At 38.0% G+C, this 16,096-nt stretch overlaps 1 protein-coding gene across 8 annotated transcripts in view; it reads left to right on the top strand.

The window, feature by feature from the left end:
• MSRB3 (methionine sulfoxide reductase B3) overlaps positions 1–16,096 on the top strand; it is a 148,785-nt gene that overhangs the window by 52,599 nt on the left and 80,090 nt on the right. For all 8 annotated transcript variants that reach the window (XR_012666474.1, XR_012666473.1, XM_075124376.1 and 5 more), the window contains 2 exons: positions 7,699–7,807; positions 9,475–9,552. Coding sequence is in view for 6 of the 8 variants with exons in the window: in XM_075124376.1 (XP_074980477.1) it covers positions 7,699–7,807; positions 9,475–9,552 (187 nt within the window). In the remaining 2 variants the exon portion in view is untranslated. The remainder of the gene's footprint in view (positions 1–7,698; positions 7,808–9,474; positions 9,553–16,096) is intronic.

The raw sequence follows: 16,096 nt of genomic DNA, 5'->3' as shown, positions 1-16,096 counted from the left end.
TAACTCAAAGATGGTCTATGATTTAATTCAGCTATGAGGAAACTTAGAACAGAGACGAACCGAAAGATGGAGTTAGACGAAAGTTGTGGATTAAAGGGGGAAAATCTAGAAAGTTAAATTAGAATTTAACACAAGACTTCTAATATGTAATTTTAGTAGGGCTGTCCAGAGATTTAAAAAAAATAATCACACAATTAATCGTGCTGTTAATAATGGAATACCTTTTTTAAAATATTTTTGGCTGTTTGCTACATTTTCAAATATATTGATTTCAGTTACAACACAGAATACAAAGTACAGTGCTCACTTTATATTTTTGTTACAAATATTTGCACTGTAAAACCAAAAGAAATAGTATTTTTCAATTCACCTCATACATGTACTGTAATGCAATGTCTTTATCATGAAAGTTGAACTTACAAATGTAGAATTATGTGCAAAACAAATTGTGTTCAAAAATAAAACAATGTAAAACTTTAGAGCCTACAAGTCCACTCAGTCCTACTTCTTGTTCAGCCAATCATTCAGACAAACAAGTTTATTTACATTTGCAGGAGATAACGTTGCCCACTTCTTGTTTACAATATCACCTGAAAGCGAGAACAGGCATTCACATGGCACTGTTGTAGCCGGCGTCGCAGGATATTTACATGCCAGTTGTGTTAAAGATTCATATGGCCCTTCATGCTTCAACCACCATTCCAGAGGACATGCGTCCATGCTGATAATGATCCAAAGAAGTGCGGAAAGAAGCATGTTCACTTTCATCATCTGAGTCAGATGCCACTAACAGAAGGTTGATTTTCTTTTTTGGTGGTTCAGGTTCTGTAGTTTCTGCGTTGGAGTGTTGCTCTTTTAAGACTTCTGAACACATGCCCACATTTCGTCCCTCTCAGATTTTGGAAGGCACTTCAAATTCTTAAACCTTGGGTCGAGTGCTATAGCTATCTTTAGAAATCTCACATTGGTACCACCTTTGAGTTTTGTCAAATCTGCAGTGAAAGTGTTCTTAAAACAAACAACATGTGCTGGGTCATCATCCGAGACTGCTATAACATGAAATATATGGCAGAATGTAGGTAAAACAGAGCAGGAGACACACAATTCTCCCGCAATGAGTTCAATCACAAATTTATTTAACACACTATTTTTTTAATGAGTGCCATCAGCATGGAAGCATGGCTGAAGCATGAGGGGGCATATGAATGTGTACCATATCTGGCACATAAATACCTTGCAATACTAGCCAGAAAAGTACCTGTTCTCACTTTCAGGTGCCATTGTAAATAAGAAGCTGGCTCCTGTAAATATAAACAAACTTGTTTGTCTTAGCTGAACAAGAAGTAGGACTGAGTGGACTTGTAGGCTATAAAGTTTTACATTGTTTTGGTTTTGAGTGCAGTTAAGTAACAAAAAAATTCTACATTTGTAAATTGCACTTTCACAATAAGGAGATTGCACTACAGTTATATGAAGTGAATTGAAAAATACTATATCATTTTTACAGTACAAATATTTGTAATAAAAATAATATAAAGTGAGCACTGTACACTTTGTATTCTGTGTTGTAATTAAAAGCAATATATTTGAAAATGTAGAAAAGCATCGAAAAAATTAATAAATTTCAGTTGATATTCTGTTGTTTAGCAGTGCGATTAAAACAGCTATTAATTATGATTAATTTTTTTAATCGTGATTAATTTTTTGAGTTAATCGCGTGAGTTAACTGCAATTAATCAACTGCCCTAAATTTTAGTGATGGTTTGCATGGAGAATGGCAGAGCAGGTTTACTGGTAAGTTGGTTTATACTGAGTAAAAATCTAATTTCATTTGTTTCCCATTGTTACTGTTCCTGACAGCGCATGTTTTGTTATCATCTTAAGGAAATGCTGGCAGGTCAAACTACAATACCTAACTTTGGGTTCTAAATGTTTTCAAACTCAGTCAACATAAATTTTTCCATCAATTGTTTTGTAATTCCAATGAAAGGTTTCTTCTGTAGTGTTCTTTTAAAAACAAAAACAAACCAACATTCTCCTATGTTGGGGCATTCTGCTAAGGCTAAATAAGCATAAAAAGAAACAGACTAAACCAAAATTAAACTGACCTGCCTATTTTAATTCTTTCAAGATGGGGGAATTGCAAAGTGTCAACTAATAGCATAAATGGTGGAAACTAAATTAGATATTCCAATTTTTAATGAAATGGAAAGTTTGGTAGTATGGGTAAGGATATTTGATTTAAAAAAATATAACTCTTAGGCTGGCAACATTCCTTTCACATCAGTACTAGGTAACTCGCCATTAGGGAGGAAGGTACACCCCACAGACAGAGGCACGTGATTTGGAGAAGGAAGGAGATGTATACTTAGACATAGATCTTGCAGTCTGATCCACGTGAGTAGACCCTTCTGTCCACACGGAATCCCTTTGAAATCAGTGGGGCTCTGTATAGTCTCAGGGGGCTCTATACCGGTCAAATGGCAGAATTGGGACCTATGGAGCTGTATAAAAAACATAGGATTAAACCTCACTGACGCATGCTTGAAAAGTTTAATAATAGAATTGAAAATTGGAAGCCTGATTTATTATACAGTGATGCTATGCTGGAACATTTGTATTGCTGTATTTAATTCAGGAAGTCTTAATAGTATATACTCATTGTATGCCTATTGTTGCCATTAGTGTGAATGGGACTTATGCACATGTACAAAGAGGAGAATATACACAGTGCTTTACATGAAATTTGAAATGTGAGTTATTTTCAATGCAGTAAGAGAAAGGAAGCAAAAAAAAAAAAATTGTAACAATTCAAAAGAGTATTAAAGAAGCAAAGCTATCGGTAGGCAATGTGCCTACATACTTCAGTACGTGTATGTCATACACCAATCTGGTCCCGCAGGCACAGTGGAGCAGATTAAGGATAGTGGCCAGGAGTAATGACCTGACAGCTTTTGCCACTCTAACTGAAGAAACCTTACTGCTCTTTTGTATTTTATTTTATTTTGTTATTAATTAAATCAAAAGAAATTGTGTATATGTTGGTGTTTGTCTTCATTATGAACCCCAGATTTGGAAAGCTTCACAAAAATAGGAATTTAGAAATGAGGTGAGGTGCTCAGTTCAACACCAGAAAATGTTTACAGCTCACTTCTGTTTTATAGTGCTGGGCTCCAAGTTGAGGGAACAAACAGTAAAACAAAGGGAAGTGACGGTGAGGATGTAATTATTTCCAATGTGCTTTGCATTTTTGAGATGCAGAAATCAATAAAACATCCAAAAATGATATTTTATGCATATTTATTAGCCTAAAAATAGATATTCCTGTTTTATTATTAGTTTAGTCTGAAAAAGCCTCTACCTTGTTTTGAAGCCTTGAAAGCCATGTTTCACTTTGGTTAACACTGCTGCTGTTTTTGGCAGCACAAAGGATCAAACTAAAACTTTTAAGTCTCAAATGGAAATGTTGACATATCCTTGAAGTACAGCGGTCTGCAAAATGCCTTTATAATGAACAGTAATGAGAATGCAGAGGGAAGGATAAACAACAAATATTTAACTGGGGCCCAGATCTCTCTGCGCTCCATGCAGGTAGCCCCTGCCACACACTTCAGTGGAGCTCCATGCAAGGAGCTCACTGCAGAAGCAGGGGCAGGTGTAACAAACCAAAACAGGATTTTCAGTTGCATGCTTACTCTCTTGAGGATCTGTTTAAAATGTCTCCTGCTTTTTACTTCAAGGAGGCAAAAACTGGAGTGAAAATTTAAGATTTCCGCCCTCCTCATGGTCCCATGAAATGACTGGTCCCAAGTGGATGCCATACTAATTTTAAACCTGCAGATTTTTTGTCTCTTTCACATTGGCCTGCAGAGTTTGTGGATAAGCAGCACACAAATTTAGACCTGATTTGCCAGGAAATTAAGAAGCCTTCTAAAGTTTTAGAGACTTTCATGGGAAGCCTGTTTCAACCCCATTATTGATCCCTTGTTGAGAGAACTAACACAAGGAAGACAGGCATGGGCTGATGGACAGGTTCATTCTGTGTTCTTTATGAACAGTAGAGTGATTTGATTGGGCTCTTGCTCTGTACTGTTGATATTTTTTCATAATTGGTATGAATACCACAGTGGTTGCAAAAAAAGATAATTTTTTGAAAGTGCACACAAACAACTGTCTTTAGAAACGATCATATAAAGTTTTCCGTGTGGAGTGCAGGCATTATTTTAGAGCAAAGTGAGCGTTTTCACTCCTCTAGTTTGCTGCCTCTTCCTCGTTCTATTTAAACCAATGGTGGTGATAGTATTGCTATAAACCACAAAGTAAAGATGTTGCATCTGTGCATGTTTTGCCTGGGGATGGCTAATCTGGCATGACATAGTATTATAAAATAAGGCTCCAATTCAGGAAAACACTTAAGCCCCTGCTTAAAGTTATGCATATGTTTTAAGTGCTCCCTTGTAAAGGGATGCTATTCTGAACTAGGGCCTAAATAAAGAACTTGAAACACTAGAACCGCACTAAGGCCTGGTCTACACTATATGGGGGGGGGGAGGGAAGAGAGAGGGTGAGCTAGGTCGGTCTAAGTTACACAACTTCAGCTATGAAAATAGCGTAGCTGAAGATGACGTACTTAGAGCTACTTACCATGGTGTCTTCACTGTGGTAGGTCAACTGCTGATGCTCCCCCGTCAACTCCGCCTACACTTCTCGCTCCGATGGAGTACTGGAGTCGACGGGAGAGCGCTCGGCGGTCAATTTATCGTGACTTCACTAGATACAATAAATCAACCCCCACTGGATCGATCGCTCCGGAGGTAAGTGTAGACATGCCCTAATTCACCCTAACAGGGGAGACCCATTCCAGATTAGCCAGTGGTGGGGTAGCCAAGGGATATACACCATATTACCCCTTGTCTCTGGTATTCAAGAGCAACATGAAACAGGCTTAGTTAATTTACTGGTCCATTGGTTTGCCATTAACATTTAAACCATAAGTGTCAAAGTTCTGCTTTAGAATGATCCTGAAATCTGAGGGTTGGGCCATGCAATGACATGTGGTTCCTCCAACTGGGTTGCAGCACAGAATTAGAATTTTGCTGGCCAGTGCTCTGCAAACCTTGAAAATCCCTTTCCAGTGTAGGTTTGCAGTTTACACCAGTGCAGAGTAGCAAGATTTCACTGTACACATAACTACTTGTCTGTCTTGTAAAACATACAGGTAACTATAAAAACAATAGGGAAAAATCTCTTATAACATGCTTCCTACTTCTGATTGCAAGGTCATGGATTAAATGATATTCGGTGAAATGGAAATTTCCTTCTGTATAGTAGTGACTATACCCAGTAAAGAATGGTGATTCTAAAATGATAGAATCAGGGTACCCACTTAAGGAGTCATTGTAAGAGTTTTTAAAATGAGATTTTCTTTTCAAACACTCAACTTTTCCATGATTTTTCAAAGTTGAGACATACTTAGGGTTTTTTTTTGTTTTTGTTTTTTTAATGTTAAGGAATGAGATGAAGTTTTGGAAGCCAAAATAATTTTGAGCAAGTTTTTAAAAAAATAAAGGGGTGTTTGTCTATAAAACTCATTGTACCAATTTGGGCTGCTTTTTAATATTAAAATATAAGATTGAAGATTCATAATGCTCAGACAATTTCTTATTGAGCTGCATAATGCAACATTGAGTTATTTATGTAATGCATGTACTTCTTTTTGCTGTTAGTCACACTTTGAAAGACTTATTAGAGCAAGAAGACAGCACACCCTGAGAATAAAAATCTCCGAAGTTTGACATCTTTAAATAAGCAACCAAATGTTATAAAGAACAAACCTCACTTACAGTTAGGAAACAATATTTACATTTAAGGTTGAAAAGCCAGGATGTAGGAAAATTTTGCTAATTTGGAAGGTGACCTTTAAGTGCACCAAAACCAAATAATTTGTAAGCCATGGCACAGGGCACATTCCTGCAAAAGTTGTCTGAATACTTCTTTAGTGGTTCTTGAAAGACAAACAAAGAAACCTGGAATGAAATCTTTATCCCCCTCCCAAATAAGATTGAAACTAACAAAGGAGTATAGCAGCGCTCTTTCAAAGCTTGCCATTAAAATGCGGGTTCTGCAGCACAGTTAATGAGATGTTTCAGAAAACAATCTGGTTTTGAGAATGTTTGGATCAAAAGCAATTTCTAATCTATGAAATGAAGTTGCTTTTCAATACCTTTCATTCAGTAGCCAAGCTTTTTATGGTTGCATTATTTATTTCAATCAGCTGTTCTCAATTTTACTTTTTCTCCTTGGACCTACTTGACAAGGTTAGTCAGTGACCAACAGTTTTATTCTTCCAAAGCAAAACATGAGAGAGAGAGAGAGAGAAGGGGTGGGGGAGAAACGTCTTTGCCGAGAAGATTTGCAAGCATCTGTGTTTAAGCTACTTTTTATGAACACTCTTAGTAATGACTCAAGGTAAAAAAGCAGAAAAGCATCCAATGTTAGGAAATTGCAATCCAATACCAAGTAATTTAAACCTGCTATTGCTTCTCTTGTACTAAATGACATACAGATGGGTAGCTCTGTTCCCTCTACTTTGGGAACACAATTGGACTTTTTATGAGTGTATATATTACTGACAAAAATATTTTTGTCAGGACTGTTTATTTCTAATTGTGCATCTTATAATTACTTGAATAGTTAGAGTTATTTTATGTGAAGTATCACATACGGCTAGTAAAGCTATTTCCACATTCAGCACACTTACACTGGTGTAACTTTTTTGGTTTTCATTCACCAGAGCAACCAGTATTGGGTCTTGAAAAGTATAAATCTCAGATTCCCTTCCTCAAAACAAATTTTTTTGAATTCTTTTCTAAAGTAATTACAGATTTTGCATTATAACAATGATGTTTTTACAATAATGCCTTGAGACCATTTAGATTTTCGTTTTCTGTGTAGAACGAGGCATAGCCTAGGTTGGGATTTTCAAGGGAGTATGAGCCAGCTCTAATTTTACTTAATTAACAAATCCCAGCTCTAATTTTTAAGACAACTTTATTTTTGAGGACGCGTCCACAATTTTTAGAATAGTGAAATGACTTTTCTCTTAGGGCTGATATTTTGACCTGCATTATAAGACATAGTCCCTAAGATTAATTCAATTGTGACAAAAATAAATCTTTTGAAACAAAGTTAAAATAAATGTAAGGATTATGGAGAAATCAACCATATCAGAAGTATAACGATTTGTAATATTTAAAATGTCTTTAAAAGGTTGTGAAATCATTGGATGCTGAATTGTGGCGAAACATCATATGCCCATTACCTTATGTCTACAATATAGATGTCTTGCAAAGAGCATTGAGTTTGAATGATTTTTTGCAGACTTTTTTTTAAGTAGTAGGAAAATGTTACCGTCTCATGAATGACTGGGTAAAGGTTTAGGATGGCGCACAGAAGGCTTTGGCTGTAGCACATTGTCACTGCTCCAGTGGAATCACCTGGCTTTTGAGCCACATTCTTTTAAAACTTGGATTTGAAGAAATAATCAGCTGCAGTTCAGCTGAGCCATTCTATTGCATTAGGGACTGGTCTGGTCATTGACAAGTGAATGCAGAAGCAATGCTGTGGCCGTCAGCCAAAGCAATTATTCAAGATTTAAGCTAAAAAGACTCCTTCTCTCATATCCTCTCCCTTTTACAGGGTCATGTAGGGATAAAAAGAACTGCAAGGTGGTCTTTTCCCAGCTGGACCTGAGGAAGCGGCTGACGCCTTTACAGTACCATGTTACTCAGGAGAAAGGGACTGAAAGGTAAGGCAGGCTGAAGGAAGCCCATTCATGAAGAAATAGCCATCTTTCCTTCTCTCCTCCCCTTTGCTGCTGTTTCCCCACCAACCACTTTGAAGAAGTCTCCACTTGTTTACTAACCCCTACAAATTCACACCACTGAAAAGACAGGCATCTGCAGTGTGGTGGTCAACACAAGTGTGTGTGTGTGTGTTTTAAATGAACACTAAGTGTCTTATAAAGTCACCGAGCTTATGTTTAAGGTCTGTTTTTAGTTTACTACAAAATGTGTGGAAGTAATAGCGGTTTAGGTACATTTTTTGGAAGATATCACAGTGAGCAGAACCACGAGGAAAATGGCTCTGTGCCCAGAGGCTGAAATTTTGAAGGTGGCCATTGTAAGTATAGACATTTTGGCTGCAAAAAGAAGGTAGCCTAATTTAGTTCCTTTCCACCCCACTCCAATTTCTTTTTGAAGCACATGTGGAGAAGGTATTTATTGGCTCATTTGTGGTAGGAATGTCAAAAATTTTCAATAACTGCCCTCACATGGTTTTAGTCCCTGGAAGCTAGCCCTAAATCCTGGATGGAAAAAAAAAGTGCTCATGGTGAATAGTCTCTCTCAGCTGATTCCAGCATGAAGGCAACTTGCCAAGGTCTAACCATTTTGTTGTCTAATTTATACCATGGAGCTTGGCACAAGGCCCTAGCTTACCTCGGATCCAAATGTATTAATGATGTAACTGCTTGTTTTCATTCATGACCTGAAAGGGCTCTTTACCACACATGGGGTCCATAGTTAAAAGGCAACACTCTCCCTATCAGAGTATACTGTTTGCTGAATGTAATGAATGGGAATCACTGGCTTAAACCCCACTCCCCCCCCACCCCCCAAATGAGCTGCCAGTGGGACCTGAGCCTCCGCTCGTGAGATCTTCTTCCACCTCAATCACTTACTGTTGTATACATGATGAGCACAATGATTTAATGCACACAAACAACTGGAGAGTAGGTCATTCTTAAAAATCCTGTTTATAAAAAAAAAAATTGGATCTCATAAAAAGGGTGAAAGGATAATAAAAACAAGCTGCTGAGCACACAGGCTTTTTGTGGGGCTAGCACAGCTGATTTGTATTAGATGAATGACCGCCTAGCCCTTAAGTTTGTTAACTTAGAAAAATATTCCCTTAAAACTGTAATATTCCTTTTCAACTAAAAATATAAGGCTCAAGCAGCTTGAAATGATGGACCAGTTGTTTCATTTTCTGTGACTCTAACACAGGGGCAGCCCATCCTGTGCTAACAAACCAAGTGTCATTTACCCACTACACGAGTGCTTTATTTGTTGTTGAGCATTTGAGATCATTGTTAAAAGATTGTTTGAAGACTAAAGCTGGAGAAATGCTCAAGATTAATTGAATTTTAAACCATCTTTATTTAAAAATTGTAGGATGTTGACAAACAGTTTTAAACAGCAGTTGGTTTTTGTGTTCTTATCTTTGACGTGTGTGACATTTTGCTTCCTCCTGAATGGTATGGAACTGTTAAGGCAAATTTATGAAGATATTCAGTTTTTCATTTGATAAAGAATAACAGCTACCTCTTGAGTTCAGCTTTTTGCACTCTAATATAGTATTTAAAAAACACTATTCCCTTACTGATTTTTAAAATAGCGTTGTTGTTTTTCCCAGTGCCTTCGAGGGAGAATACACACATCATAAAGCTCATGGGATGTACAGATGTGTTGTCTGTGGAACTCCTTTATTCAAGTGAGTGTATTAAATATAATTTCAAGACTTCTTTCTGTATTAGATTATGTTATGATCCACTGTAATCTCTCGTATTCCAGACTTTACAGTAGCTTTGTAAGAAAATTTAAGAGTTAACTGCCATTCAAACCAAAAGATAGTATAAAAAAATTTAAATAGCATAATACAGTAAACTGGAGTCTGGTAGTATAAGTAACTTGACTGGGAAATGAGTTTTATAATACAGTGTCATGGACTTAGCTGGTGAGGTGACTTTAGAGTTATTTGAGTTCATTATTTCAGCAGTGGAGATTCAGATGTGGGTGTAAACCAGTGATCCCCATTCTACAGGCTTATGTAGGCCCTATGGGGGTAGTCTATCCATACTCCAGTTGGGCGGTTAGACCATTAAGAACATCCATGCTGGGCAAGAACAGTGGTCCATCTTTCCATAGTGACCAGTGCCAGAAGCTTCAGAGGGAGTGAACAGAACAGGGAAATTATTGAGTGGTCCAGTCCCAGCTTCTAGCAGTTTAGGGGCACCCAGATTGTTGCATTCCTGACCATCTTGGCTAATAGCAATTGATGGACCTATCCTCCATGAACTTATCTAATTCCTTTTTAACCCAGTTCTACTTTTGGCCTTCACAACATCCCCTGGCAATGAGTTCCACAGGTTAACTGTGTTGTGTGAAGAAGTATTTTCTTATGTTGTTTTAAATCTGCCGCCTATGAATTTCATTGGGTGATCTCTGGTTCTTGTGTTATGTGACGGGGTAAATAACAGTTCCTTATTCACTTTCTTCACACTCCCTATCACCGTCCTGGTCAGGTGATTAGAAGTACATTCCTATTTCTATATTCTTCTTCTTCAAGCATGGAATTTCTATTCATAGAGATTCTTTGGTACATTTTTTTTTTTTAATTCAAGATTTTTACTATATTTAATTCTCTGCTTTCTTTCACATATAGTGCCGCTCCCTCACCCTCATAACCCACTCTGTCATTCCTGTATATTTTGTACCCTGATATTACTGTGTCTCATTGGTTATCATCGTTCCACCTAGTTTTTGCAATGGATATTATATCACCATCCTCATTTAATACCAGACACTCAAGTTCACCCATCCTAGTACTTAGACTTCTAGCATTTGTATACACACACTAATATTTAGTTGTCTGCCTTCATGTGATGTAATTGAATGGGACTCTTTTTCATTTGATTGTTTCTCTTCAGTTACTATCTGTACTTTATCAATTTCTATCCTCTCCTCTATACAGTGTCCCCTTCAATAAATCTTCCCCAGAGGGCTTTCTCTGTACAAATCATGTGCTCCTCTGCACTTGTTGGCTTAAAAACGCCTCTGACCTTTTTAATTTCACATGCCAGCAGTCCGGTTCTATTTTAATTTAGGGAGAGCCCGTCCTTCCTGTATAGGCTCCTCCTTTCCCAAAAGGTTACCCAAGTAGTTCACAGAGAGACAAAATAATTGATTTTCTTATTCAAGGGAAAATTATATATGCTCACTGAATTTTCATATCTATTATTCCATATTAAGAGTTGAATTAGACATTTAGGCCAAGATTTTTCAAAAGCAGACTGCTAACTTAAAACTAAGCCCCTTTTAAATGTACTAGGGGAAAATATCCTACAAAATGGGTCACTGTAAGCATAACTGATTGATTAAATAGTGTCAATTACTTGTTTTTCTTTAAATATTTTTCACTTTTGTTTCGGCACTTTCCTCTTTGACTATAATTTCTTCACTCTGACTTCTTCACTCTGACTTCTTCTCCTGCCCTGTTTTGTCTCAAGTCTAACCTGATCTTTCCCTTAAATAGCAACATCTGCTTTTACATTCTCACTCTGTAGAGCGTATGGAAGACAGCAGGTCAGAACAGTGCTCTTATCTCTGAATAGGTTGGGGAAAGGAGATCAGTAGAATGATATATGCATAAGACATCCCTAAAACCTGTTTAAAAGTGTTGGGTGGGGGGTGGGAGGCTGTGTCAAGAAGGAAGCAAGAGCAGAAAATAGGAAGAATGGCATTTGAAAGTGTCCTAAGATCAGTAGTAAGCAAAATTGTTTGGAAGTGTATGTGCACTCTTTCAAACCCCATGTTCAGATTGCCACTTTGGGGGGAAGTATTCAGGATCCAGGATAGAACAAATTCCACTTTAAGACTTACTTGTGACTTTCTCAGGTGAGCAGTGTTGACTAAGTCTGCTCTTATGGCACTGCCTTGGTATTTTTAGTTGAAGTAAAGATAATAAGTTGAATTTGGTTTCTGTAGCCAAGTGTGAATTTGACTATACTTTGTACCATTGTACAAGCCCTGGCTTCTCTCTTCCCCACATATCGTAATACACAGTATTTCTGCAAATTAGGTCATTGTGACAATTGTATGTTTACGTGCTGTATTGCCAGGGGCAGTGTTGAAGGTATTCATGCAAACCATGTCCTGCTTCAATATTTTGCATTTCATGGTTAGGGAAACCATATATCCCTGAAAATGGGAATGGCCCTGTTTTCAAAGCCTCATCCAGTGTCTCTGGCCAAAGATGGGGAGAAGGAGGAGTGGGCAACCCCTGCCCGCAGCTGCAAAAACCCTGGTGTGCCTATCTCTTTGAGCTCCACCAGAACGATCTTTGGTGTGCCTGCCATGATTAGTATTCAAGCTTTTCAGGACAGATCCTCAGCTAGTGCAAATCACTGTAATGCCATTGACTTCAATGGAGCTATGCTCATTTATACCAGCTGGGTATCTGGATGTCTGGCATACCATACAGTGATTGGGCAGGGTATATTTTAAAATATTTATTTATAACATTTGAAGTGATGTTAAAAGGTAAACACACAAACATGGGATTATTCTTGCCTATCATCAGTATCAATTTGCACTTGAAAGGTGCTCAGATAAGTGATGGGCAGGTATAAAAACCTATGTAGACATCAATGTCATCACGCTAAGGAATACAAAAGCAAATATTTTACAGTGTAACTCAGTAATTAGTCTGTTGTAATAATCCATTTCAGAGGCAAAATAGCAAGGAATAGTGAGTTCCTTGACTAGAAGATATACTATATGTTGAATGAATTAAAATTGATGACTAGGAAAAGATACTGAGAGATTGTTAAAGCCCAAAAAAGTTGAAAATTGATACCAATGGTAGCAAAAGTATATAACCAGGAGAGTACAAAATCAATAAATGTCCCCATACAAAGGCTAAATCGCCAATATAGTCTCTTAGGAGAGAACTACTAGTGAAAGAAGAAACTCCATAATGCTGAAAACTGAAAATTTAGGCAAATAGGAATTTTTTTTCCCCAGATCTTCATCTGAAATCCACATTTGGCTCCTGCTGGGTGCCCATTAATTTTTTCTTTGCATCAGTGTAGCTTGTTAATATATAGATGTTTGAACTATGGACCCATTAGTTAGCCAGGAAGGAGACTGAAGCTTCAGTAATAATATTAACAAACTTCAACTTTTAACAGGTCTGATTTATGCTGTTTCATTACCATGTGACACGCAAGGTCAGGGAACATATGAATTTTGTGCCCAGATGAAAGACCTATTTTTTTGCTACATGCTTAAGATAGAATTTTATCTTTATCAATAGAAGAGATCAAAAGAAACAATTAAAACTCAACATCTCTCTTCATTTAAACTGCTGATACCACCACGGGTTTATAGAGAATGTGCTTTCACTTTTTCCACAGCCAGAAGGTGTCTCAAACTTAAAAAACAATATTGTTCCTTTAATTCCAATTGTTCCATCACTGAACTTCACTCCAGACAGTCTCCCACATTGGAATATAGCTAAGGAAAGGGATGTGTGAGATACACAATGAGCAAGTCTCAGGAACTCACTTTTGTAAACCTCTGCCTCTAATATCTTCTGCGCCAGACTTGAAAAATCTTTTGCTGTGCCATGTCTATTTGGTTTGCAGGATCTTTGGGATCTGTCACTTCATGGCAGTTCACAGAAAACTAGAACACCTATACCATTAAATGACTCTAGAAATGATGAATGACAAATCCAATCTGCCGTTTGTTTTCTAAAGACCAAGAATGTTAAGTGTTTTACTCTTTACTCCTTGATTTTTCAAGGAATTTCCCTTTTACCATGCAAAAATAGCTTTTTCTCAGCAACCATGGCAGAAGGAGTTTAGAATGATCAGTGTCGTTCCTCAGAGACACACAACTGGAATTTGCACTCTGAAGTCACTTCTACAGAAGAAAATCTATAGTGAATTATTTATTAAATATCAGCATTGTGCTTGATACAAGATGTAAAAGAACAGACAGCCTATGCAAGAGAGACATAGTACAGACAAGATGCACTGGGAGGCCCCAGGAATTGACTAGTTTTTCTCCCTTAATATTATTGTTGTCTAAACTTCCAGTTCTGAGGTGCAAGAAAAGTCACCAAGTCTTAATAAATTAGCCACTCCTTCATTGCTACCTTTGCTGGCTTCTGAAAGGAATTCTCTTTGGCAAGGGTGTTAGCTAATCCCCTCCCATGTGGTGAAAGAAATAATAATGTATTTATTTATTCATTTTATATATTTATTTGACTTTTGTGTGGCACTTCTGGCACTTCTCGACGTTTCCAAAGCAAACCATTAGAAATACTAAATGCATTAATGCAGTATTTCAAGTAATTTAGTGGAGTCTTTCACAAAAATCCCATCGAATCCCCCCAGCCATAGCCATAGCACAAGACCCATCTAAATCAGCTCTTAATCACCAAATTTCCATCATGCCATCTATAGGTGCCTAATCTCCCTAATTGCTTACAAAGAAAGGTATGCTCTGCAATGCATCCAGAAGATTAACATATCCAGACTTGGGAAGCACAACCCTTCTTCTTACTTCCTCCAAAGCACTAACTTTATAATGGTCTTACCTAGATGAACCCTCGCCCAGCTCACTCCTAGTGCTTTTGGAAAGGTACTAAATTATTTGTTCCACTTTCCAGTCAGGCCTGATGTGATGGAAATAGAGCTATCATTAGCAGCTGGTTCATATTTCCTCACCAAGTTTTGTAAAGGTCTCATATCCTCTCTGAATGGGAGGGAGTGATAAAACCCACTCCAGTAGTAACACTATATGAGAGAGCTGTTGGAGTGGACAAGCAATTGCCCCAAAATGGACAGGAGTAAACCAGAACCACTTGTCGCTTCATGGGAATGGATGGAGTTGCTAACAAGCATCCCAACAAATCTTCGTAGTCAACTGTATCAAAGATAGCTGCCAGATCTAATAAAATCAGCTCCCATAAATTAGCCTTCTCCATTGCGAGAAGAAAATGAGCAGCCACTGTTACCAATGTGGTTTCCATTCCAAACTCAGCTCAATGACCTGAGTGGTGAGACTCCAGGGAATCTGAGGATACCAGAAATTGCCAGAATTGATCTGCCCCAATCTGATCAGTGACCTTTCCCAAAAAAGGAAGATCAGGTTGATAGCTTGCAATTCCAACACAGTTCTCAATACACCACAACAATCTTTCAAACTATCTCATTACGGGTGGGGAGTATGGGTGGTTCCTTATACTACTTGCAGGTTAGGGGACTTTGTAGTAAAGCATGCAATCAGAATCAGTCTGGAAAAAGCCAGCTCCAAACAAGGTAGGTGAGTTGTGCCTTGCTGTCTTAGGGAGCAGCCTGTGGTTTCTCTCTGGTTTTGGGTTCTTGTGCACTATTGTTCTGAATGGTAAGATATAAAGTAGTGTTATGTTGCAACCTTCCAGCAACTTATGTTTTTGTCTAATTTATCAACTTATGGCATCATCTAATTTCTCATTGTGTATGCTATGAACATAACTGTCAGCATCAGGCAATGATTGCCTCTTGTGTCGTAAGTTGCAGGGTCATCTTTAAACAATGGTGACCTGTGAAGGTGAAGCCAGCCAAGAGTGTATTTTGGGGCTGTTGTATCAATGGAATTGATACAGGTTGTCATGTATTTCCACCAAACTCTGCAAAGAGTGGTCTTTTGGCTGAACAGTATTCTTCCATGAGCCATCTGGAAACTCAGATTCAATAAGTTCCTGAGGGTTGAAAACCACAACGCAAGTCTTATGTCCCTGCAGGAAAGGAGCAATGCAATCCCTGGTTGCCAGAGGTGGTGATCAGTCTATGGGAGTAATTTCTACTTCCTACATCTCCAGTCCCATACTCAATACTAGATCCATAATGTGACCAGCTATGTGTGTTAAACCAGAATCACCTCAGGCAGCCCCAGGTTTGTCATGGCAGCCATGAAATCCTGTGCTGATCCAGAAGGGATTTGGAGCAGCTGCCAATTGAATAGCTCTCCATTGGAAGCCCCTCTGGTCACCCACTTCCCCCACAACCAAAGGCAAGTCAGAAGGCATACATTGGTCTAGGAGCTTCCCTGGCTTTTGTGCTTTCTTCAGCCTGTTTCTCATTCTGGCAGCATTGATACCTAGTATAGTAGAGCAACACAACAAAAAGGTACAGTGCAAGGAAATGTTCTCTATCAATAAGATAAAAGAATCCTGAAGAGGCTGATACATGAAGGGACTGCTGGAG

Source organism: Caretta caretta, chromosome 1 (genome assembly GCF_965140235.1).
Source record: "Caretta caretta isolate rCarCar2 chromosome 1, rCarCar1.hap1, whole genome shotgun sequence".
Classification (NCBI taxonomy): domain Eukaryota; kingdom Metazoa; phylum Chordata; order Testudines; family Cheloniidae; genus Caretta; species Caretta caretta.
The sequence above is the reverse complement of the archived record's forward strand: the minus strand, read 5'-3'. Positions and strand labels throughout refer to the sequence as shown.